Source organism: Pituophis catenifer, unplaced genomic scaffold (assembly GCF_029215685.1).
Source record: "Pituophis catenifer annectens isolate HBS135680 unplaced genomic scaffold, rPitCat1.0.hap2 SCAF_1, whole genome shotgun sequence".
Classification (NCBI taxonomy): Eukaryota; Metazoa; Chordata; class Lepidosauria; order Squamata; family Colubridae; genus Pituophis; species Pituophis catenifer.
The window spans coordinates 40224463-40250750 of record NW_027256881.1 but is presented as its reverse complement, the minus strand read 5'-3'; the positions used below and the strand labels follow the sequence as shown (position 1 = coordinate 40250750).

The 26288-nt window shown below is 40.2% G+C and overlaps 1 protein-coding gene across 1 annotated transcript in view; it reads left to right on the top strand.

Moving 5' to 3' along the window:
• TTC7A (tetratricopeptide repeat domain 7A) overlaps window positions 1–26288 on the top strand; it is a 177769-nt gene that overhangs the window by 66126 nt on the left and 85355 nt on the right. The window contains exons 13-15 of the mRNA XM_070932340.1: window positions 5046–5103; window positions 10132–10204; window positions 12126–12286. Of these exons, the coding sequence (XP_070788441.1) occupies window positions 5046–5103; window positions 10132–10204; window positions 12126–12286 (292 nt within the window). The remainder of the gene's footprint in view (window positions 1–5045; window positions 5104–10131; window positions 10205–12125; window positions 12287–26288) is intronic.

Sequence of the window (26288 nt, the reverse complement as noted above, 5' to 3'; positions counted from 1 at the left end):
CATTGTTTATGGAATTAAAGAACTGATGTGGACATTGAGGTTATTTGATTTTATGTATCTGTTTATTTCATTAACTCGTTTATAACTGCTCAATCCAGACTTTAGATGGATTGTCTCTTTGAAGCAGGAGAGCAGGACTGAAGTGCCATACTTTGCTGCCAAATGTGACTTGTTTAGCCTGTTAAATTTAACAAATAAGTCCTGTCATCTTTCTGGTGAATTGGTTCTATCACTTCGACAAGAAGTTTCTTTAATCTTTAACTGAAATTTCTCCTCTTATGCCAGTATATTTGATATAATCCTGGCCTTAGTCCAGCAGAGAGAAAATTCATCACCTTCTTTTCATATTCTTCTAGTATTTTTTTTGCTTTTCTAGTATTTGAAAACTGCCTTCATCTTCCCCCTCAGTCATTTTTTTTTCCAGGCTAAACATAGTCCAATTTTTATCATACCTCCAGCTATCTTGTTGCTATCTCTTGCACTTCAATTTCAATTTACAGGCCACATACTGTGATAATGAAGGCTGGAAAAATGAAATGGAAGAATTGTTTAAAATTCATCCAGTCATGGAAAATATTTGGATTTAACTCTATTGAAGAAAAAACTCTGCTTCTGGCTTATGTGAGCAGAAAATGATCTTGCAACCCAAAGAATCTATTTTTATTATAATCTGCATTTTTAAAAGTATCTTTTCTCATTGGTAACCAAGCACCAAAACTCATCACTAATCACATGAACAAAGGGGATATCATTACTTGCCAGTCCCAAATATTCTTTCCAAAAGGCAACTAAACTTTCTTTGTTTTTTCCTTGAAGATGTTTTGCTTCTCATCCAAGATGCTTCTTCAGTTCTGAAGAAGCTTCTTGGATGACAAATGAAACGTCTTCAAGAAAAAGCAGAATCCAGTTGCCTTTTGGAAAGCACCTTGATGATTAAGAATCTGCATAGACATTACTCACAGATAACTATGGCAACTTTGTTGTTATATAGTACAAATGATCCCACAAGAATCTTACATTGAAGGATATAGAATTGGAAAGATTAGCAATTATATAATCCATCACTTTTCAAATGCAACAGATTCTATTGAATCCATGATGGGTACCCAGATGCTTCAAAATTAGTAGTGCAGGAGGTTCCACTATTATCTAAATAGCACGTTCCACTATTTGTACCATCAGGAAGCTGCTCTTAGTATTTAATTAAAACGCCTGTGCTTACTCTTTGAAACCAGTGGTTTGCGTCTCTGGAGTTATTATTTCCTTGATTTGGTGTATTTACTGGGCCTACAATTCTTGAATTACCAGTTTAGCTCAAATAACATCCTGACGATACCAAATTGGGAAACATAATACAGAATGATAATTCCTTTAATATTAAAGCCTATCAGATCCTGTAATGCTAATAAAAGCCAAAAAGATTATTTGGGGGGGGGGACCCGCGAACATTGTGCACAATTTTAAACTTCACACATAGAGCTATGGAGCCATGTGCAACATAAACTTAAGCCGAAAATCCCAGCTTGCGTTGATAGAGTACTTTTCATTATTTTATAGACCATGCTTTAAGTATGTTTTTCATCACATGTGTGTTATGATTACAAGTGCCAGAGAAGTAAAATAGGATTTAGCTTCTTATATATACATGTGCAGAAATAAACACGGGTGAAGTGAAATTGCAACGAAAAACCTCTGCTCGAAAGATATAGCATAAGGCTTGTTGAAAAACATGAATGTAATTCGATTAGATTATTATTGTTATTTTATTATTACCCTCTCTAAAACTAAGATAATTTAACTGATGGAATGCAAATTTACCTTGTGATGTACACATTAAATGACTGAGAAGATGTGAGGAGCTCTTTGACCTATTTCTGCCCAGGAGTTCTTATTTCAATAACAGCCATAAGGTGCATTCGGGCCACGCTCAAAAGAGAAAACCTGTATTTTGAAACAGAATTAAGGCGTATCTCTGAATCTTTTTAATCAAAATGAACAGTAGCCACATTATTTTCTACCAGCGATAGGGAAAGAGGAGTAGAGGGGAAAAAACAATAAGCCATGGTGGCGCAGTGGTTAGAGTGCAGTACTGCAGGCTACTTCTGCTGACTGCCCGCTGTCTCCAATTTGGCAGTTCAATTCTCACTGACTCAAGGTTGACTCAGCCTTCCATCCTCCCGAGGTTGGTAAAATGAGGATCCAGATTGTTGGGGGAAATATGCTGACTCTGTAAACCACTTAGAGAGGGCTGTAAAGCACTATGAAGTGGTATATAAGTCTAAGTGCTATTACTATTGTGATCCTATAGTTAAAACAGCTCATTTAGTGACTATTCAAAGTTACAACGGCACTGAAAAAGTGACTTATGACCATTTTTCATGGTTACAACATTTGCAACCTCCCCATGATCATGTGATCAAAATTCAGATGCTTGGCACCTGTTTTATATTTATGACCGTTGCTGTTTCCCATGGTCATGTCATCCCCTTTTGCGACCTTCTGACAAGCAAAGTCAATGGGGAATCCAGATTCACTTAACAACCAGATTACTAATTTACCAACTGCAGTCATTCACCTAACAACTGTGGCAAGAAAGGTCATAAAATGGGGCAAAACTCACTTAACAAATGTCTCACTTAACAACAAAAATATTGGGCTCAATTGTGGTTGTAAGTCGAGGACTACCTGTATTTAGTCACAACTTTGTAGTGCTAATGTTGCTTTCATTCTGGACCTGGTTGATAGACAAATATAGAGATATTTGTGTTTATTGACATAATTCCCGTGCTTTAGTATCTCAAGGGTTGAAATATTTTAGATAGTAGATGAAATTTATCGTGGTATGAAGACAGAAGTAAGTAAAGAGCCTTTGCCTAACTCCTGCAAATTAAGTTACAGATAAAGCCAGAGGAAAAGAAGACACTTAACAAAATAATGGATAATCTCTAGTATCTAAAAAAATGACCCACTGAAATTCAATTTGACACAAGGAACCAATAAACATTTGCAATCCAGTTTTATTCCTTTCTTCCTTCTTGATTGCTTCTTTATCTCTTGCATTGCCCAACTGTCTACACAAAGACATCTGTAATTCCCTCTTGCCCTACTTGATATCACTGACATAATTGCACTTGCAGCTTCAGTTCTAACTTCCTTAGTTTATTTTTGCTTCCTATGTGGGAGAGGTTGGGATGATACCATGTGAAACTTGAGCTGATTTAGCTGGAGCTTCAGGAGAGCAGAAGAATGAGCAAAGATGCCATTCAACCAACCTCTGTCATTGCTCATTTATGCTCTGGCCAGGAGCCAAAGTCTATCCCAAAAGAGTTTATGTCATCCCTAGAGGAGAATTGTACTCTTTGACCCTTTGGCAAAGTTTTGTCCCTTCTTTCTCAAGCAGCAGACTCTTGACACGTCTTCTACATCAAGGGGACAGCAGGTGCAGTCCCTTGGCTTTCATTTTCAGGCAGCCTTCCAAGAGCTTTGAACAGATGATCATGCAGAAGTGCTAGATTCAACCTAATCTTTGTAAACCTGTCTCGGGAAAATGGTTGAACATGATAAAGTGAGGTAAATGTTTTAGGACAGGGGTGTCAAACTTATGATGACACGTTGTCGTCACATGATGTATTGCAACTCCCCCCCCCTTCGTTAAAACAGGGGTGGGAATGGCCAGTGCATGATGCATCTGGCCTGTGGACCATGACTTTGACACCCCTGTTTTAGGGATACAAGTTCTCTATCCAGCTAACTTATGTTAGCCATAGTTCAAGCAATAATAATTAAGCGCACTAAGTGCACCCCAATATATTTAGAAAATATAGAGCTACTGAACATTTTATTAAGCCGTAAAAACTTGGAATAATAAAGTAGTATTCTAATAGAACTACAAAAGAATTGTTAGAACATTTTAATAGAAGAGTCATTTATCCACATTCTTTGAGGAAAATATCACCCAGAAGATCCCGCAGTCAGTTTGTTACAATGAAATCACTAAAAATAATTAAAACCACCCATACCAATAACTATCTGCCCCTAGTACTAGGAAAGAAAGAATATGATTCCCCCTATCATCTCCTGATTTGTCAAAATCAGGGGCCTGGTGGCTCAGCAGACTGATAGCATTGTGATTAACACCAGCTGTCTGCAATTACTGTAAGTTCGAATTTCACCAGGCTCAAGGTTGACTCAGCCTTCCATCCTTTCTAAGGTAGGTAAATTGAGGACACAGTTTGTGGGAGCAATAAGCTGACTTTGTATAAATATACAAAAGTATAAAGGCTATTGCTTAACGCATTGTAAGCCACCCTGAGTCTCCGGAGAAGGGCGGCATATAAATCAAATTAAAAAAAAAAAAAGACAAAAACTTTGGATTTGTTTTCTGTTTATTATCACATGACTATCATTGTGGCGTTCATCAGAAGGTGATTTCACAGAGAAGGTGCTGTAGAAGAGAAGGTGTTCTGTGTTTGGTTTACGTGCAGTATCTTTGAGAAAAGCCATTTGAAAAAGACCTGCCTGGGTGTTGGGATAAGACGGAGAAGAAGTGCTGTTATTCATATTTAATGGATCGATTCTTTTACCAGGATTGGGGAGATCTAGATTACAGTCCTCTCTTGGGGTATGAAGTTGACTTGATTTTGGAGCCACCTACATTTTTGAAATTAACCATAATCAAAAATGGTAGATGGGACTTTTTAAGATCCTAAATGCAGAAGAGTCACATTGAAAGGAGATATTCCCTAACTCAATCCTGACATTTTATTTTTCTCCTGATACTCCCTGGATGTTCTTTAGAATAAAAAAAGTGTATAATGATATCTGGTACCATTGGAGAGATCAGTTTCTAAATAACTAAAAATAAAACAAATATTTTTTTCAGCAAGATTCTTGAAGGAAAAAGTCTTAAGACATAAGAAAATGCTGTTTGAAGACCCATATCAGACTGTTCATATAACTTTTTAATAATAAAGAGCTCCCAGCTATTCAGATGTACTGTTTGGAATAATGCTTACCCTGATGTATTAATTTTTATTGTTTTGCAGCTACCCTGAAAAGCACACAAGATGACTTGCATCAGAGAGCACTTCAGAATTTAGAAAGGTAAGAAGAACCTGGGGATGGGGACAGTGGTGAAATACATTTTTTTTTACTACAGGTTCTGTGAGCATGGCTTGGTGGGTGTGGTGTGGCTTGGTGGGCATGGCAGGGGAAGGATACTGCAAAACCTCCATTCCCACCTCACTCCAGGGGAAGGATATTGCAAAATCTCCATTCCCACCCCACTCTGGGGCCAGCCAGAGGTGGTATTTGCCGGTTCTCTGAACTACTCAAAATTTCTGCTACTGGTTCTCCAGAACCTGTCAGAACTTGCTGAATTTCACCCCTGGATGAGGAGGAAACCAGATCCCAGTTGGCAGAAATGTGCTTGTTTTTGCATTTTAATCTGAAAGTCACACTACAGTTCTAAATGCATCCAAACTTTAAAGGATTTCTTTTCCCAAATCTTGATTTTTAGGATTTATAAAGAATATCTTTTTGGCAGCCAGAGGGCATAATTCTGCCTATAGAACTGGCCAGCATAGTTTTACATGTCTCTGAGCTTCTTAGGATGCAGGAGGAGGGAACTGAGTGAGGTGGCTTTAAGTGGCACACATTCTTAGACTCAGATGTAACTTCTCTATTACTGTACTATTTAGATATAATTACTGTCCCATATTACTCTTAAACTGCATTTATTTTTAGCCTTTTGACCTTTTCCCATAAACTGTGGCTTGTTTCCTTAATAGCTTAAATTCAGTTTAGAAATGGATGAATCTTGGATGGTATCAATGTCCACTTTTAGCCAACAGGGGGCGTTTGGATAATTCAATTACTGTAGCTCCTTGCATTCTGAATTTCAACGAGGCACATATATCCTTATAAGATGCAGAATTGTGTGTTAGTATTAAAAACATTACTTTGGCTGGAAATGAATAGTGGCTCTGAAAAAAAGTCAAGGCCATACAAAACTGGCATAATTTCACAGAGGTGAGTATAGAAGGCCTACTTTTTTTTTTTTAATTTGATTTATATGCCGCCCTTCTCCGGAGACTCAGGGCGGCTTACAATGCATTAAGCAATAGCCTTCATCCTTTTGTATATTTATACAAAGTCAGCTTATTGCCCTCACAAACTGGGTCCTCAATTTACCTACCTTAGAAAGGATGGAAGGCTGAGTCAACCTTGAGCCTGGCGAGATTCAATCTTACTTTAATTGCAGACAGCTGGTGTTAAATTACAGTGCTTCTGTCTGTTGAGCTAAACCAGGCTACTTAAAATTTGTTTTTTAAAAAGGAATTTCAGGATGTTCTGTGTAGAGAGTGGTGTTTCTGCATTTATTTAGTTATGAAGCGGTCAAGGATTATGTAAGTATCCTGATTTTGTATAATAAATTTTTCAGAAGTCTACAGTCTCCCTAGGGTCTTACTCTTCAATTAAACCACCTAGAAGACATCCCTTCATTGGGCTTTTCAGTGATCTAACACTAAAGCAAGTTAGAAAGAAAGTAATTGAGTGACCAAAGATTGAACCCAGGATCTTTTTTGTGGAAGTCTGTATTCTACCATTGGATGATGGCCCCCTCCCAATATTAAAATTTTTTTCCATTGTGCATATAATGGATATTTCACTAAAATGTCATAATACATTCATTTAAGAAAATAATTTTTTGAGCATTTCTTGAGCACTATAAACTTAAGATCTTATAAAATAGTAGTCCATTCTTCAGTTTCCATAATCCCCAAAAGGTAGAATCATCCAAACCACAAGAGGTTTTTGGATATATGCAGAAGCTTCCTGGTTTTGTTAAATCCTTAAGCATGTATAAAAAAGAAGCTGTCAATCTAACAGATTACAGATGCATAGCTTGTTGGCTCTCTTGTAGCTTAATAGGACACCAGTTATGCAGGCATGTTGCAGATTTTTTTGTTATTAATTAAACTGGATACCATATTTTTTAAAAAGAATGTGAACAAACTGGAATATGTCCAGACAAAAAATAAATTAAAAAAAAAACAATGAGGGAAGAGGGAAGACTGAAGCATATTTAGCCTGGGAAAAAAGCTATTAAGATGGAAGAGATAACTATGTTCAAATATTTGAAAGTCGGTCACATAATTAAAGGGGCAGATTTCTATTGTTTCAGAAAACAGGATCTGAATAAATGAATTCAAATGACAAAAGGGGGGATTTTGACTAATCATTGGACAGAATGGCTGAGCAGTGTAGGCAGACTGGCAATGTAATAAACTGTTTCAAAAGGTGGACTTCCCTATATGAAAAACCTTTAACTAGAGTCAGGATGGCTGTCTGCCAGAGCAGTTGATTCCTGGATTGTCAAAGGGTTGCATAAGGTGGCCTTTGAGTGTCCTCCCCTGGTTCTATGGCTTTCATTTTAATGGGGCAGGGTTATACAGTACTGTATGTCAAATGAGGCTATTTTGAGAGTTGGGTACAGCTAATTTCTTAGAGCTAAATCCTGCATGGAACAAACAAATTAATAAAACAGAACAAAACTGGGAAAATGGATCCAAGAACAATTATTTAGAGAGGTTATAGATCATGGCAGAGTGTATTGTTTGTATATAATATAGCACTGTTGTCCTACATGCATGTTAGCATGAAGGACAGCATTGTTCCAATATTTGAGGGGCTCCTACAAAGATGAGGGGTTCAAACTACTTTCCAAAGGACCAAAAGGCAGATCTAAAGGCAAGACTAAAAAGGCAAAACAAGGTAAGACAAGACACAAAGGTTGGAAACTAACCAAGGAGAGAAGCAACTTACTGTAGAACTAAGAAGAAATTTCCTAATGGTGAGAGTAATCAACCAGTGGAATGCCTTGCTTTCAGAAGTTGTGGGTGGTCCATCACTGGAGGCTCTCAAAAAGAGACTGGACAACCATTTCTCTGAAATGATATAGGGTCTCCTGCTCGAGCAGGAGTTGGAGTAGAAGCTCTCTGAAGTTCCTTCCAGCTCTATTATTCTATGTTCTATATTCTATGTTCTAGGACATCCTGGGTCCATATCTGTATCCTTAGCTAACAGACTTCTGCTTGAAGTGGGGGTGAGCCAGTGCTAGCCTAATTGAATTACAGAGCTAGCTGAATTTGACCTGACATTTCTTGAACCCAGTTTTGAATGGGAGAGAGAGCCTCAGTGGGCAACTTTAGATCTGTTTGGGGAAATAGTCTTCTGTGAAACCTCGGATAACTGCTATCAATTGGTTTAAACTATGCATAAGTACACTAATTGTTTTACATCATTTAAGGAAATAAATGTGTTCCTAACAGCAGCTGCGTTTTGCTGTTCTAATCAAGGACACACTAGAATAGCAAAGACATTCTCTTGACCTGCTACATTATTCCAGGGACAATAGAGGTGCTAGGTCATCTCTAACCTACTAAGTGGCTGAGGCTCAGATTACCTTCATGTCAGTCTTCAAACTCAGTCAATTGTACCATATTGCTAGTAAAACCATTTGGTGGAGGAATTAAAGGAGGAGTTCTTGCCAATTGTTCAACAGTTATAGAATCTGCATTCTTCTTAATTCCACAGAGGGATTTAAGATATGATAAGAGTTCTTTTTATTTGTGGTTTCTCCCTAATGGCCAGGTTTACAAGGAATGCTCAGTATGCTGGGTATGTACATACATGTTTTGAATATCTGCCTTTTTAAAAGGAAGCTGAATTTTTTTTCTAAGAGCTTTGATGGGATAAGATTCAATTTGCTATAATCTGTAGATAGTGTCCATCTGTTGGAGATTCTAAAATCTGAACTAGTAGTCTTGTTTTCTAGGGGACTATCTGTATTCTCAAGATTTTAAGACAAGAAAAATACAGGGATAATTTGTAACTCCAAAAGAAAACACACACACAAACAACAAAGGAAAATATAGCTTTTCATAATAACTGCATACTATTAAGCCCAATAACCTAAGCCAAGAAGGAAAGTTATTTATACAGTCTTGACAGAACAGAGAGGTGTGAGGTTAAACCTGCCTCATGGACAGAAGGTTTCCTAGGCTTGACCAGAAGGACAATATGCTTTTTGTACCATCATTAAAGGGATGCAGTGGCTCAGTGGCTAAGATGCTGAGCTTGTCGATCAAAAGGTCGGCAGGTCAGCGGTTTGAATCCCTAGTGCCATGTAACGGGGTGAGCTCCAGTTACTTGTCCCAGCTTCTGCCAACCTAGCAGTTCGAAAGCACGTAAAAAATGGAAGTAGAAAAATAGGGACCACCTTTGGTGGGAAGGTAACAGCATTCCGTGAGCCTTTGGCATTTAGTCATGCCGGCCACATGACCATGGAGGCGTCTTTGGGCAGTGCTGGCTTTTCGGCTTTGAAACGGAGATGAGCACCGTTCCCTAGAGTCGGGAATGACTAGCACATATGTGCGAGGGGAACCTTTACCTTTTTACCATCAATAGTTGTTTAAGGAAAGGATAATTTTGCAGATGCCATTTGTTTGGCTAATGCTGCTCTAGAGTAGGAAAAAATGCACCTGTTGACATTTGTTGCTTTACACAGTTATTGAAGGCAATAAAAACATGAACCTGGTAGTAATCAGTTCTTATTCAGTTAAATTAGAATGGCTCTTTTTCAGTTTTTTTAAAAACCAAGACATTCTCTTTAGTATCAGGAGAAGAGTATCACAGTAAGAATACACTTATTCTAAATTGCTCAGAGCAATATCATTAAAGACATTTGAAGTTTTGAACTGCATTGCCTTTCTATGTCAAAGATTTAATCTTGACTGTAATTGGCTGCCAATTGGCATTGAACTAATATATTGGGGGGGGGGCTTGAGCTGAGCATCTGTTTAAAATAGGAACAATATTTTAGAACTAGAATCATAGCAAGGAAAATATATGAGGAATTGAAAATTATTTTCTATCCAATGATCTTTTCATTGCAGTTCTACTACTGTGCTGGAGTGAGGGTGATAGGGAACTCTGTATGCTAGTCTACTAATTTAAATCCAGTTTAAAATTACAAGAAAGGAAAATGAGCCTTGAAATTGCCTTTCCGGTAAAATTTATGGTAAATAACTTTTGCAGTACTGCATAAGCTACATTTGTGTTTTACAGAGCTCATCACTTGGCACCTGAAGACCACCAAATTATCCTCTATATCTCATTGCAGCTGGCTCTTATCAGGCAGGTATGTATAAAGACAAGTGGCTTGAAAAAACAGAACTATTTCTATGGTGTACTGGCATCTACAGTACACAAATTCTTTTTCTTGGGCATAGATTTTTTTTTACACTTGTCTTTCTTCAGGATGGTTTTTTAAAAACATCTCTCATAGAATTGATTTATCAGCAGTCAGAAAGTGCTTCAATACTTTTTAGGTCCATTATTACATATTTCTATTTATATATTTTGTTAATTTTCTGATGCTTGAATTATAACTTTATTGAAACTCTTCTTATGCATGTTTATGGAAGACGTAAAATGAGTAGAGAAGCTTCTAGATGAGGGTGGGCAACTTGTGATCTTCAGATGTTGCTAGACTTTACTTTCTACTATTCTTTACCCACTGGCCATTCCTACTGAAGCTTTTTGAGATTTGAACGTTCACTTGGGTGAAAGATCATATGCTGTTCACTCCCAGACTAGGGTTTCAAGAATTACTGTAGGTTTGGAACTGAATTGAATATTGTTGGGTTTTTTTCAAAATTATTCTACTTTCCATTTTATTAAGTTGTGTGCTTAGAAGGTTGTTTTAAAGGGATCTTTAAATTTTCTTAGAGAGTTATTCTTTGAACTAAATTTGGAATTGCCTTCTTCTTGCTTTTATTGTTGATTGAAAGTTATTGTTCTACTAACTTATATTGTTACTGTATGTATTGTTGGTTAAATATCGGTGAGAACAGTCTGGAAGCTCCAAATGCAGTTTAGGATACCCCCTTAATATATTCTAAAAATCTATTGATATTTAGCCAGAATTTTCTGTGTTCATTCTATTTTTCTTCATTTAATTGCATGTAAATCTTTAAACCATGCTTGAAATACAGTTTGAGGCTGCTAGCCAATTTAAAATATTCTGCTTTTGTCGGCTCATAATAAACATTTAAATATATGTTAATATTCTGAATAAAATATCTAATGTTTTCTCTTTCTGGTTAAACAAGGGGTAAATGATAATATTAATGTGTCTGACAAATTATATACCATGATTAAAATTTTCATCAGCCAATTTTGTGATTATTGTCAAGTTTACATCTTCTGAAATTAAATGAGCTAGAGTAAAATAATTGTTATGTTAATTCCTTTATTTCAAGGTAAGAGTTTAGAAGCCCTCTGAGTTTGTTTTTAAGCCTCTATTGTTGGTGAGTTCCTGTCATTTAGCCAAATAATTAGAAGGTAGCAATATTTCATGACTTCTAAAGTTAAAAAAAAGACTACCTGATATATGGCAACACCATTGTTTTAAAATGGCTTCCCCTTGGAGATTGGACTTGTCCCTTTTCTGTTGGCTTTCAAATTTTGGAAATATTTGGAAAGCAAATATTTGATTTACATTGCATTGCATTGAACTGTTATTATTCTTTTTTACTTTCATTTTTCTAATCAAGTATGTTAGAATTTTTACCACTGATATTTACATTGCTATGAATTGTATACTTTGTGAGTAAATATTTCGTTGAATGCTGAGGAGTTTTTTAATAAATGAATAAATAAATGTAAAATATGTCACCCTTTCTTTATAGTGTTGCATACAAGACATAGTTAAATTAAAAAGATAATAAGATTAAGAGATCAGTTGAGTAATAACTTCCTTCCTTCCTGTTTTTGTTTAACAACTTTGAAAATACTTATCATCTGCTACTATTTAAAATACAAGCAACCTTACCTGAAGTGTTATTTTATAGGATTTTAGGATTGTATAAAGATGTTTTAATGTTCCTGCTGGGGAGTTCAATTGGTTTACTCCTTGCAGTTAGGTTTTAATAGTTCTCCCTTTGTTGATATTTTAGCTTTGGGACTCCTTTTATTTTGTTGTAGTCAAAAGGCCAGAACAAGTGAAACTGATCTGAAAGGATGAGTAACTGAGCAATCATTTAATATTTATTTTGCAGATTTGTGATGCAATAGAACATCTCCAAGAAGCACTGAAACTGTGTAAGGATGATATGAATTCTCTTCATTTGTTGGCCCTCCTTTTTTCATCACAAAAAGACTACCAGCATGCTTTGGATGTAATGGACGTGGCCCTTGCAGAATACCCTGACTGCTTCCAGTAAGTGTTGTTCAGAATATATTCCATGTCTCACACATTTGTGCACATCATGGAGGATTGGTGAGCAAGCTGTGCAATCCAGATGTTGGGTTCTATTCCCCACCCACCCACCAATCCCAGCTTCTAGTTAGTAAGGATGGGGGACCAATTCAGTGGTGAAATTCAATTTTTTTTACTATCAGTTCTGTGGGTGTGGCTTGATGGGCGTGGTGTGGCTTGGTGGGCATGGCTTGGTGGGCATGGCAGGGGAAGGATACTGCAAAATCTCCATTTCCACTCCACTCTAGGGGAAGGATAGTGCAAAATCCCCATTCCCTCCCCACTCCTGGGGGAAGAATATTGCAAAACCTCCAGTCGCACCCCACTCTGGGGCCAGCCAGAAGTGGCATTTGCCGGTTCTCTGAACTACTCAAAATTTCCACTACCGGTTCTCCAGAACCTGTCAGCACCTGCTGGATTTCATCCCTGGACCAATTCCTTCATTTATGGTCTAAGGGAAGGGCGTTTTTCTCTGCTGAAAACTGTTATGCAGATAAAGATACCTGGGAGAACATACAACTCTTAGAAGAGTGCAAATATTGTACATGTGGGGCAAAAGAACAATCTGAAACATCTATAGTAAAAGATTTATGATAAAGGAGCAAAAATGGACTCATTTGGGGAGCCGTTGGTCATTTTGGGTCTGTTGTAATGATTTCACTTACTATTAAGTAGCATCCTACATTTCATAAAACGACCAGTATTTCTTCTCAAATCCACTCTTCTTTCTATTAAGAACAGCTTAAAAAAAACCCTCTGCTTCTTTCTCTCTGTCCAGGATAATGATATTAAACACAAGGCGGTTTCTTGTTTGTGCTGAATCCAATGTTGTGGAACATTTCCTGGATCCCCAGGCTTAAAACAAACAGAAGCAAGCTTCTTCTTGGAGGCTTTTACTAATATTTTGTTAGAGAACTTCCGGAATGCATTTGAGTGAAAGCAAGCAGATATAAAGCGGTGAATGTTTTCAGTACAGTGAATACATACAAATCCTCTTTTGCACATAAATCCTTTTGTTAAAAAATGGTAACGGCAATAATAATAACAGAGTTTTTCAGTACAGTTATATTTTTCTTTTATTCAGTGCCTAGTCTTGAAAAATATACCTCAGGTTTTTACTAGGATTGATTCTATGGTAAAACAGCTGGATGTGCCAATTAGCTAATATCTGCAAGAATGCCAGCTGCAGCTTCTGTTTCCAGATAACTAAAGGCACATTACTCTATTTAAAACAAAAAAAAAAGACAGGCAGCCCACCTGAAGTATAGTATGGAAAAGAAACAAAACTGACACAGGATCCAGCACAGAATTCACTAATTATCTACCAATAATGACATGAAACGGGGAAGAAAAACACCCTGTAGTAACCATTGTTAAAATGCTATGCCTCTTTATCTTTGCTGGTTTGAGTCAAATCATTGGACCAATCATATATGCTTACTTTAGGCTTCTTTAATCCTTATCTGAACCTTTTCAGTCTGGGTTCATGCTGGAGTATACTACTGAGATGGCACTGATGGCATTTATGGATAATCTCTAGTGGCCTTGGACAGAAACAGTGCAACTGTCTTAGCTCGTCTAGATTTCTTAGCAGCTTTCAAGACCATCTACCATGGGATCCTTCTGGACTGGAGGCATTGTTTTGTGGGTTCTCCTTTTTTCCCCATGGCTGGTTCCAATTGGCATTGCAGGAGGGATAGGTCCATCTCTCTGTGATATGGGATGCTCATCACTTGGGTCTCTCATTGCTCCTCTTTGCATGGAACTACAAACAAGGATTTCTAGTGTAGCACATTTGGAGGATACCATCTTAAAAAAAGGTTGGTTAAAAAAGAGGGGGGGTTTCCTTCATTTTCAAACTCACAGCCACCATCTTGACTTTTTGACCCCAACATAGATGGCCTTGCAATAAATATATCAATGAAATATGCTTCACTGCATTTGATCCATTGTTCCACTCTCCATATGGAATGCAACTAATCATTTCTAAACAGATTGGGATATTTTCAAGAAGGTCACATAGGAAAGAAATCTTGAAGTGGAGTTGAGATATGAACATGTTAAAACCTTTTATTTATTTTATTTATTTATTTATTTTTAAATTTATATACCGCCCTTCTCCCTGAGGACTCAGGGCGGTGTACAGCCAGAATTAAAAAACATGAAATACAAATATTAAAAACAATTAAAATATATATAAATTTGGCCCAAAATTAAAAATACAAACCAATTAAAACATTTAAAATTTCTTCTTAAGCCAGCCCGGCTTGCTGGAAAAAGTGGGTTTTAAGGGTACGGCGGAAGGCACTAAGGTCTTGGATTCTCATTATCTCTGGGGGCAACTGATTCCAGAGGGTAGGTGCCCCCACAGAGAAGGCCCTCCCCCTGGGAGTCACCAGCCTACATTGATTGGCTGATGGCACCCTGAGGAGGCCCTCTCTGTGGGAGCGCACGGGACGATGGGAGGTCGTCGGTAGCAGCAGGCGGTCTCGAAGATAGCTAGGCCCGATGCCATGGAGCGCTTTAAAGGTGATAACCAACACCTTGAAGCGCACCCGGAAGACCACTGGGAGCCAGTGCAGTTCGCGCAGGAGCGGTGTTACATGGGAGTGCCATGCTGCTCCCATCACTACCCACGCTGCTGCATTCTGGACCAGTTGGAGCCTCCGGGTGCTCTTCAAGGGGAGCCCCATGTAGAGAGCGTTGCAGTAGTCAAGGCAAGAGGTGACGAGGGCATGAGTGACTGTGCACAGGGAATCCCGATCAAGAAAGGGCCGCAACTGGCGAATCAGGCGAACCTGACAAAAGGTGCCCCTAGTTACAGCTGTCAGATGTTCCTCCAAGGACAGCTGCATATCCAGGAGGACTCCCAGATTGCGAGCCCTTTCTGTGGGGGCCAAAGACTCGCCCCCAATAGTCAGTGATGGAGTCAACTGACTATATCGGGATGCTGGGAGCCACAGCCACTCAGTCTTGGAAGCGTTGAGCTTGAGCCTGTTCCTCCCCATCCAGATCCGCACGGCCTCCAGGCACTGGGACATCACTTCAAGGGCATCGTTGGGGTGGCCTGGGGTGGAGATGTACAGCTGGGTGTCATCAGCGTACTGGTGGTATCTCACCCCGAAGCCACGGATGATCTCGCCCAGCGGCTTTACATAAATGTTGAACAGAAGGGGCGAGAGGACCGATCCCTGCAGCACTCCACAGATGAGAGGCCTCGAGGTCGATCTCTGCCCCCCTGCCAACACAAACTGCGACCGGTCAGAGAGAAAGGAGGAGAACCACCGCAACACGGTGCCTCCCACCCCCAACTCTTCCAGCCGGTGCAGCATGATACCATGGTCGATGGTATCAAAAGCCGCTGAGAGATCTAACAGGACCAGAACAGAGGAGCAGCCCCTGTCCCGAGCCCTCCAGAGATCATCAACCAACGCGACCAATGCCGTTTCCATGCTGTGCCCAGACCTGAAACCCGACTGGAACGGATCTAGATAAGATGTTTCCTCCAGGAATTGTGGGAACTGTCGCGCGACCACACTCTCCACAACCTTCGCCATGAAGTGAAGGTTGGAGACAGGACGGTAGTTGGCCAATATTGCCGGATCCAGGGACGGCTTCTTGAGGAGAAGCCTCACCACCACCTCTTTCAAGGCAGCAGGGAAGTGGCCCTCACTCAGCGAAGCGTTGATAACACCCTGGAGCCAGCCTCGTGTAGCCTCCCAGGAAGCCAGTACCAACCAGGAGGGACACAGGTCCAGTAAACATGTGGCCACACTAAGTCTCCCCAAAATCCTGTCCACATCATCGGGAGTCACAGCGTCAAACTCCTCCCAGATAACATTCTCAAGACTATTCCTCGTCACTCTGCCCTGATCTACCCAGTCAGAGTCCAAATCCCCCCGGATCTGAGCGATTTTGTCATACAGGTATTGTCCAAAATCCTCCACCCTGCCTTCCAAGGGATCCTCCCGCACTCCCGGATGGAGCAGGGAGCGGGTCACCCTAAACAGGGCGGCCGGACGATTCCCTGATGACGCAATAGAGGCGGAAAAGTAATTAAACTTTGCCGTCTTTATCGCCACTAGGTAGGCCTTAATATGCGACCTTACCAGTGTTTGATCAGATTCAGCGAGACTGGCCCTTCAACCGCTCTCCCGGCGTCTTTTCTGGTGCTTCATTTCCCTCAGCTCCTCAGTGAACCAAGGAGCCGCACGGGATCGGCACTGGGTCAGAGGCCGCAAAGGCACGACTCGGTCCAAGGCCCCACCAGCCACCCGATCCCAGGCAGCTACCAGGTCCTTGGCCGAGTCATGTGCTAGAACCTCAGGAAATGGCCCAAGCTCCATCTGGAACCTCTCAGGATCCATCAGGCGCCTGGGGCGGATCCATCTAATTGGATCCGCCTCCCTGCGGCGGGGGGCAGCAGTTCGAAGATCCAGGCGAAGGAGTGAGTGGTCTGTCCATGACAAGGGTTCCATGTCTATATCCCCAATAACAAGACCACTCAACCACTGGCCAGAGCCAAAAATCAGGTCCAGAGTGTGACCTCCCCTGTGAGTAGGGCCATGAACTAACTGGGTCAGGTCCATGGCCGTCATGGAAGCCATGAACTCCCGAGCCACCTCAGACGTTTCACCAGCGGATGGCAAGTTGAAATCATCCATGACTAAAAGCCTGGGTGTATCTACTGCCACCGTGGCTATCACGTCGAGTAGCTCAGGTAGGGCTGTTGCCACGTGGCAGGGAGCCAGGTACGTAAGCAACAAGCCCATCTGAACCCCATGACCCCACCTCACAAGGAGGGACTCACATCCGGCTATCTGAGGCACAGTGGTCTCCCTCGGACCCAGATCTTCGTTAATAATAACCGCCACCCCCCCCACCCCTCCCCTGGGCCCTCGGCTGATGGAATGCTCTGAAGCCTGGTGGGCACATTTCGACCAGAGGGACACCGCCCTCCAGGCCCAACCAGGTCTCCGTAATACCTGCCAGGTCCGCTCCACCCTCTTGAATAAGATCGTGAATGAGGGGGGCCTTATTTACCACGGACCTGGCATTGCACAGCATCAGCCGAAGGCCCAGATCCTGAGTATCTAAACCACCTAGTGTCCGAGCGGAGCCTTGGGGACCGGGGCAAGCAATTGCTCTCAGATAGCAAGTGCGAGCCCCCGACACATGATATGGTCCCCTGCTCCCGCCATATCTGCCCCTCCCATTCACCGTGCTGATGGAAAATTCCTCCTCTGGATAGTCCTCCAGCCCCTCCCCAATCCCTCGACCTGCACCCTCCAAACCGTCCCCCTGTGCCGGGCTCGGCTCTGACCCTAGTGGGTTCATCCCCCCAAACCCCTTGGTCTTCCTCCCGGTTCCCCTTAAAAAATCATTATTCCCACCCCTTAAAAATTTCATTAAAAATTTACGTAAAAAACCTCTCAACCCCCTCTTCGCTGCATGCCATCTCTCGGGGTTCCAAGACCCGTCATCAAGATAGGCCCTCGATAACATGGAGGGCCAGGCCTGCGAGAGGGGGGAATCTCGCAGTGCGAAGAGATCAGCGGATGAATACATCTTAAGGTTCCAAAAGTCTGTCTGGGGAAGATGGAAAGAGGCCAAGGATTCTTAATGATGGTTTAAAGAAAAGTCCAGGGGAGAGAGTCCACCATTTCGGCCGGTGGTCAAACCGGACTCCACTGTCCTCCCACGACAGTGGAGAGGAGTCTCAGGCAGCTGTCCCAGAAGGTAATGACCCGGTCACCCTCTCACGGTGGCCAGTGTCAGCAGGTCTTATACAGTGGCAGCTGCAACAAGATGACTCCCTCGGTGCCCCCGCTCAGGCTCACATCTCTCCTCACAGCAAGTGGATGTTAATGTCAATAGGGCTGATGGAATTGCCGGAAACTGGGGCCAGCTGTGGGCATACAAGGAGCTATTAAGTCTGGGTGCAAGAAAAATCTGGTTGGGGAGATAGAAGTCCAGGCTGCGCCCACAAACCAGGCCGTGGCGGAAAAAAGAAAGAGGGAAGGAAGGGGGGTGGTGGAGACAAACCAAGAGGGGGCGGGACAGTCCACGCCATCTTCCAGCTCTTCCCAGCTCCCCCAGTCTCCACCAGATCTTCTTCCCCCCCCTTAACTCCCAGATCTTCAATAAAGCCTCCAACCAGATGGTTTGCACTCTCTCACTCACAGCTGACAATAGACCTAGTTTGTAGAAGTCTAGATTCGAAGAGATTCAGGCGGGGCCCGGCAGTCCTCCCTCGGCGTCGCCCCACTCTCCATATGGAATGCAACTAATCATTTCTAAACAGATTGGGATATTTTCAAGAAGGTCACATAGGAAAGAAATCTTGAAGTGGAGTTGAGATATGAACACGTTAAAACCTTTTATTCCACTGGTACTCAAGGAAGGGCTGAATGATTGCGAAAATGATTTATAGCATTACTTTCTTTAGATAAAAAGAATGTGTGTGCGTGCAAGGAACTGAGAGCCTGGCAACTGGAATGTCAGAAGCAAAACGCCAGTGGCCTCCAAGGGAGACAGATTAACAGAGTTGGATTAACAGATTAACAGAGTTGGAAGGGACTTTATAGGTCATCTAGTCCAACCCTCTGCTCAAGCAGGAGACCTTACACCATTTCTGACAAATGGCAGTCCAATCTCTTCTTGAAAGCATCCAATGATGAAACTCCCACAACTTTTGAAGGCAAGCTGTTCCATTGGTTGATTGTTCTCACTGTCAGAAAATTTCTCCTTATTTTCAGGTTGAATCTCTCCTGGATCAGTTTCCATCCATTATTCCTTGTCTGGCTTTCAGGTGCCTTGGAAAATAGCTTGATACCTTCCTCTCTATGGCAGCCCCTCAAAAATTGGAAGACTCCTATCATGTCTCCCAGTCCTTCTCTTCACTAGACTAGCCATGTCCAGTTCCTGTAACCGTTCTTCGTATGTTTTAGCCTCCAGTCCCCTAATCATCCTCATTGCTCTTCTCTGCACTTTTTCTAGAGTCTCAACATTTTTTTAATAGTGTGGTGACCAAAACTGTATGCAGTATTCTAGGTGTGGTCTTACTAAAGCTTTATAGAGTGGTATTAGTACCTCACTTGACAATAGGGGTTCACAGCGATGTCAGAAGTGTTGCAACATTCACTGCAAACCCACCTTTCTCTCCATGTGCGCTGCAATATCATATGCACCTTCCAAAGGGATGCAGTTTGCAGTGTAATGCTGCTTTTATCTGAGAAGCAATATAGCAAGATGAACTAATTCTACTTTAATGTAAGGCTACATTTTGCAATTGACTGAATATTGCAAATCTGAAGGCACAAACTTCTTGCCTCCACTTTTAACTGTTTGACCCATTACGATATATTCTCCAAAAGTTTGTTTTTCTGACTATTAAGTGACTGCAGGCCCGACTTCACTTATCTGATTGATTGTTTGCTAGGCAGCCTCTGTTCCCCTTTTTCCCAAAGATCACTCATACATTCCATTACATCAAATTGATATAAAGCAGTGGGAGCCAGCAGATGCCAATGAAAAGGGGAGCTTGTTTTTTATATCTATATAAACAAAGTAAAATAAGAAAATAAAGCAAATCTCTTACAAATTTCCTGGCTTTTAAATGATAGAATAAAACATAGATAAATATATATGCATATAGAGACAGGTTTTGGTTAATTATGTGGCATAGTTAAGTTGGTGTACACTCTGAGCAACCACATAAATAGATTTTCTCTTATTATTATCTGTCAATAATCTGGTCTTTCAGAACTTCCAACAGTGCACCCATTACAGCTGTAATTGAATCTATCTACTTTGTTACATGATCTTTCCAACTTTATCAGCAGTAGAGTCTTTTCCAAAGTTTAAAGTCTTTGCATACTATGTCCAAAGTAGAATAATTTGAGCCAGGTCATTTGTATCTGGAATGAGAATTCTGGATTGATTTATTTGATGATCTACTGGTCTAATGCGAACAAAGTATTTAATTGGGGGGAAGGAATCAATTAAAATGTAGAAAGAACAGAGGAAGATACAATGGAATGAACAAATGAACTGTGTTTAGAAATCAATAGGAAAAATGCAGGAATTATGGCTCTTTCTACTCTGCAAAAAAATAATTTATAATAACTGAAATTAAGCTCTGCCTTTGCCATCAATCAAACTAAATTGCATATTGCCAAGGCTGCCCCAAGGAAAAATGACTATGCTATATGATGATTTACCACAGTAAAATAGGCAGGTTTGATGTGACGATGATGGATTAGTAGTGAAACAATTGAAAAGAAAAATCAGTATTTCCTTGGTCTGAACTGGTACCTGAATAGTTTCTATGAGTAACTAAAATTAAACTTAATGAGAATTTCAGCAAAATGCCTCCTTGTTTTTTTAATTTGCTCTAAGACCCTCAAGCTGTGAGTGGAATAGAAATAAAAATTATTAGGAATGCTTACACAGTCAGCCAAATGTTTAGATAGGATTTGGCTGTTTGTTTGTTTGTTTGTTTGTTTTTTGCTTTAATTTATATGCCGCCCTTCTCCGGAGACTCAGGGCGGCTTACAATGCGTTAAGCAATAGCCTTCATACTTTTGTATATTTATACAAAGTCAGCTTATTGCCCACACAATCTGGGTCCTCATTTCACCTACCTTAGAAAGGATGGAAGGCTGAGTCAGCCTTGAGCCTGGTGAGATTTGAACTTGCAGTAATTGCAAGCAGCAGATGTTAATAACAGTGCTTAGTCCACTATACTACAGACTCTTTTTCCCACCCATTGAATCATTTCCAATGACCTGTGATAAGCAGATGTTGTTTGATGGTGTAAAAGGTATCCTTGCAGGATTTAAGCTGTCCCAAGTAAAGCTACCATTTGTAATTGACTGATGGTGATTTTATAATACCAATGATGTTCAAGTAGTGTTCCAGCTATTTGGGGCCTTCACCCAGGGAGACTATTACTATTGATATTATCTTTGCTATCTTTCATCCCAGTCATTCTTCTTCTATTTGCAAGTCTTTGTATTTTGTGATTTCCTCCAATTCTTTCTTTTCCGTGTTGCTGTTTCCAGATACTGCCACATCCTCTATCCAGATTTCTTTGTCATTCTTGTCAGCAGTTTTTAAATATGGGGTGCCTGTCTGTTTGAATTCTAAGGTCCCAGAGCATTTAGCTTCTTCATTTGCTAGTGCTTTATTTTGTGGTCCTACCAGTTCTTGCTAGTAAGCAAATGGTATTTCTTGCATATATTTCAATGCACCATTGTTGCTACTTTGTCATGTTGTTGTTTGTAGTCAGTTTTGCAGAAGCCAGCTAGGTGGGTCCCCTGTTCTTCAGTTTCTTTGCAGAGGCAACATTTGCTTTATGTTGTTGTTTTCTCAATTCTGGTTTTGTGTGCATTTGTTTTTCAGGCTTGGTCTTGTGTAGCCAGAATTAGCCCCTTTGTCTCTTTCTTCAATTTTCCTGTTTTTAGACATTTCCATTCTCCACTGTCCTTCAGATAATCTTCCAATGCCCTTTTTTCTTCTTCAATTATCTGGTAACTTGCAACATTCCACAACCAATTCTATTTCTTGGTTAGTAGAGTCTATCAACATCACTGCATGGATTAAGGGCATGCTTCATTGTCATTCTTTTCCTGATCTCTCTATCCAGGACTTTTAGTTCTGCTTGAGTCCAGTCCTCTATTCCAGGTGTGTATCTGATACTAGAAATGCTCAGGTGTTAATTGCCTTGAGATATTTTCTTCATTGAGTTTGGACTTTTTTCACCCTGATGATGTATTCTCTTCTAACTTTCTTGATTTCAGTGCACTTGTTGTTGTCAGCTCGAAGGATGCCCAGGTATCTGTAATAATTGTCTTCATCCAGACTCTTGATGTCATTTCCACAGGGCATCTTGATTTCTTCAGTTTTTCACTATTTTCCCCTGTTGTTGGTAAGGGTGGATGGTTTTTCCATACAGTTTCAGATCATCCATGTAAAGGTGATGGGATAACCTGTCAGTTTTTGATGTTTACACCCATGGCCTGACTTGTTCAGTGTGATTGACAGAGGAATCAGTTCAATGACCAATAACAGTGGTGAGAGTGAGTTTCCTTGAAAGATTTCTCTCTTGATTTAACCCTTCCCTGTTTATCACCATTGACCAACAACTTTGTCTTCCATTGTGCCACTGATCTTTGTACAAAGCTTCTGCTGTTTCTACAGAGTTCTATTATTTCTAGGTCCTTGATTATCCAATTAAATGGCAGGGAGTCAAATGCCTTCTTGTAATCAATCCATGCTGTATTCAAGTTGGCCTTCCTTCTCTTGCAATTTTCTAGAATCATCTTGTCAATTAGGAACTGAGCTTTTGTTCCTCTGCTTTTTGTGCAGTTTCCTTTCTGCTCAGGTGGAAATAGTTTATTTTCAACTAGATGCTGTTGGCCTGCATCACTTACCACATTGATTAGCAATTGGAAAGTTGTGGGTAAGCCGTAATTGTAGTTGCCTGGTACTGGCCTTTTTGTTGGATCTTTCATTATCAGGTTGATCTTAACCAATCTTCAATTTCACCTCATTACAATATGTTGTTAAATTGCTTGGCAACAAGTGGGTGTATATCAATCAGAAGTTTTAACCAGAAACCATGTAGTTCATCTTCACCCAGAAAAATTGCAGGCCAATGTTGATCTTCCTTGATCTTTTCTTCACCATTTCTGCTCTTTCATGTCAGCTTTTTTTCTTATCCTCCTTCTTTATCCATCCTCTATTCTTGTTGTATTTTTCTGGGTTGTCCCATAGATGTGCCTAGAACTGCACTATTTCTTCTTTGTCAAGTGTTGACTGGTTCACAGTATTCTTTCCATTGATGGGTTGGTAGAAACATTTTTGATTTGACTGAAATTGACTAACATTGGAGATTTTGCTAAAGTGTGCAGTTTGAGCTTTGTATCTGCTGATTTTCTTGGCAATAGCTGTTATTTGCTACTTTATTATTTCCAGTGCTTCCTTGTTTCTAGATGATATTTCTCAATCAGGTATTATTTGGTCTTCCTTTTCTTCAGCTTCTTTTCTTTCATCTGTTCTAACTTGCTTGGATCAAATCTTAGCATACTTATATTATTTTCCTGCACTATTTGATTTTTGTTTTGTTTGTTCGTTGATTTTGCATTCCAGGTATTCAGTTATAAATGCAGTTATATTGTACATTAGTTGTTTGTTTCTTATATTAACCTAGTACTTATAATTGATAGTACAATTTTGGCTTCTTTTAATACTTTTGCTAATTGTTTCTTTTGAACAAGCTTCAACGCAAGCAATCTAATTTTGTGAATTTTGTGCTGGTCTGGATTGTCAATTATTCTTTTTAGGGAGAAGACAGAGGAATGAGTGATTTGGGATTGAAAACCATTTATAGTTATGTGTCAGATTTTGTTGCAAAAATCAAATCCAGAAAGCACACAGCGGCAGACTGATGCAGCAGGATTCATTAACTTATTTGTATACATATGAAGATAAATGTACAATACCAATATAGATTCTTCTTCAACAGTTACAAGCAAAACACAAGGCAGGAGAGAACAGTTAGTTTCATTTCAGCAGAGCAGACAAGCCAAGGCTTGTTTCATTTCAGAGCTGAGTACAGAGCTTAACACAAAGGAAGCTCTTCTATACAGAGCAGTTAAGCTTCTGCACAGACTCAGTTACCTAAGCCACGCCCAGACTTCTAGCTTAAGTTTCTGTTTCTAAACAGCCTTCATTGGCTGAGCCATGCCTATTCATTGGCTGACCTATTTCAGTTTATGAATATTCATACTCTGACATTATGCTGGCTCCTTCTATGGCTGATTCCCCCGGTTTACCTCTACAGTCTGAGCTTCTTCTGGCAAGGCTTTGATTTCTTTGCCCTGGGTAGATCTTTGCACTTCCAATTCTGCTTCTGTGAATACTTTGTTTTGTATTATAAATCAATGTTGATTTGCTGGCCTGTTGTTTCTCATTGTGGATGTTCTTTCCAGAATTAGTACATTTTTCTCAGATATCCTCTAATTTGTAATAATTGATCATTACAAGTAATCCTCAAATTATGAATGTAATGGAGCCTGCCAACTATATTCGTAACAGGAAGATTGGTAGGAGTGAATCGTGTAATTTGAATATGATCACTCCCTGCTTTCACCCACACATTCGCTAATCGAATGCACGGATCATTAAGTGCATGAGGTATCTCAGGGTGGGGCAAGCCATGTGGGGGGTAGTGCTTCTGACCACCCAAGGCCTCCCCCGACCCACTGAGATATTTAATGCTTCCCGTCCCCATCCTGTCCAACTGGGTCACTTTCCTTACATAAATCTTGATGATCAAGGGAGCTGTCTCCTCTCCAGCCTCTCTGCCATGAGAGCGTGTGATCTTGCGGTACTTTAAGCCTCCATTCTCTGCTAACACACTGTAGGCCTGAACCACAGAACCATGCCAAGAAACTGAAGGCTCACTAAATCTTTGCAAGGTGACCCGCAAGGTTAGGCACGGCGAATATTGCAGTGTGGTTGTTCATAAGAGTGAACGACTGCCATGGTGCTGGAACATTCGTAACTTTGGGACTGTATTGTAAGTACTTGGGGGGATTATGTCGTAACTTTGAATGATCACTAAGTGAACTGTTGCAAATGGAGGATTATCTGTATTTCTTTGTTTTCGATCTTTGTATATTTGTGACAGGTAAACAACTTTTCTTCCAATAGTCCTACAACTGCTAGCTGTTGTTGCTCAGCAAATAGTCCTGAGTCCTGTAGCCTATTTGTCACCAGATGTCCAGGAATTTCAACACCCAGTGCATCCTTTTGACCTTGATCAGTTTGGGTTTCTGTAAATTGCAACGCCATATTGTTTATGGGAGAGAGAGTTTTCATCTGGTTTCTCTGATGAGACCTGTCCAATGTAGTTGAACTTCCTGCATAGCTCATATCTTCTTTAGAACCCACAAGTCTCACAACCATGTCATTGAGAGGTTGTTATTATTGTTGTTTTTGTTGTTGTTTTGTCACATAGCCAGATGTTTAGATTGGATTTGGCATTTTTATCCACCTTTTGAATCCTTTCCAAGTATCTGGGATATGTAAATGTTATTTGATGGTGTTAATTATGATGATGATGTGGGTTATGATTATTATTGACATATTGGTTTTGATAGGGCTTTTAAAATAATATGCATTCTAATATGAAACAAATGGGAAGTAAATCATATCCCTTATTATGCATCAAATAGCTTATTCAAACTACAGAAAATGTAGTTGTTATTTTAGGGGTATCTATAAACAGTAAGAGGCATAATTCTGCTTTCTGGGTGCCAGTTTATTTCTCAAAGTGATTATATGAACAGGGAAGCACCCTTGGGCTGAACAGGTTGGATAAGACAGAATTATTAAGTTAGGTGCTGCTCACAGCTTCAGATGATTGCAGGACCAGAATATGATTTCTGCAGGAGAAATATGTTGGCAATGGACTCCTCTGGGCCCTTTTATAGAGTGTGATGTGAGTGAGCTGGACTCAACACCACCCATTCCTGGGCAACCCAAGGCCTCCTCCCAAGTGGATTTGTATTACTACTCTGTGTTTAATTACATGAACACCTGCTGCTTCTCAAATACTACAGAACTGCACATTTTCTCCTACATAACTATACAGCCAACATTCTGTTTATAGTCTTTTAAAAGTTAATGAACTTAATATCATGACTGATGAAAAATTGATTTAAAAACCTTAAAATTAGGAATATATTTTTTCTTTACTTTTCTTTGTTGTAATTAAACTTTTAATAAAATTATTTCATAAAAAACAAAATGAAAGGCAATGCATGAAGTCTAATGATGAGGGCATGGCTAGGCAGTTCACCGAGAAAGATTCATTAATATAGCAATGACATTTATTGAAAGTCTAACATCTCTGCCCTTCTATCCTAACTTTTTATCTGTAAGATCTCAGCTC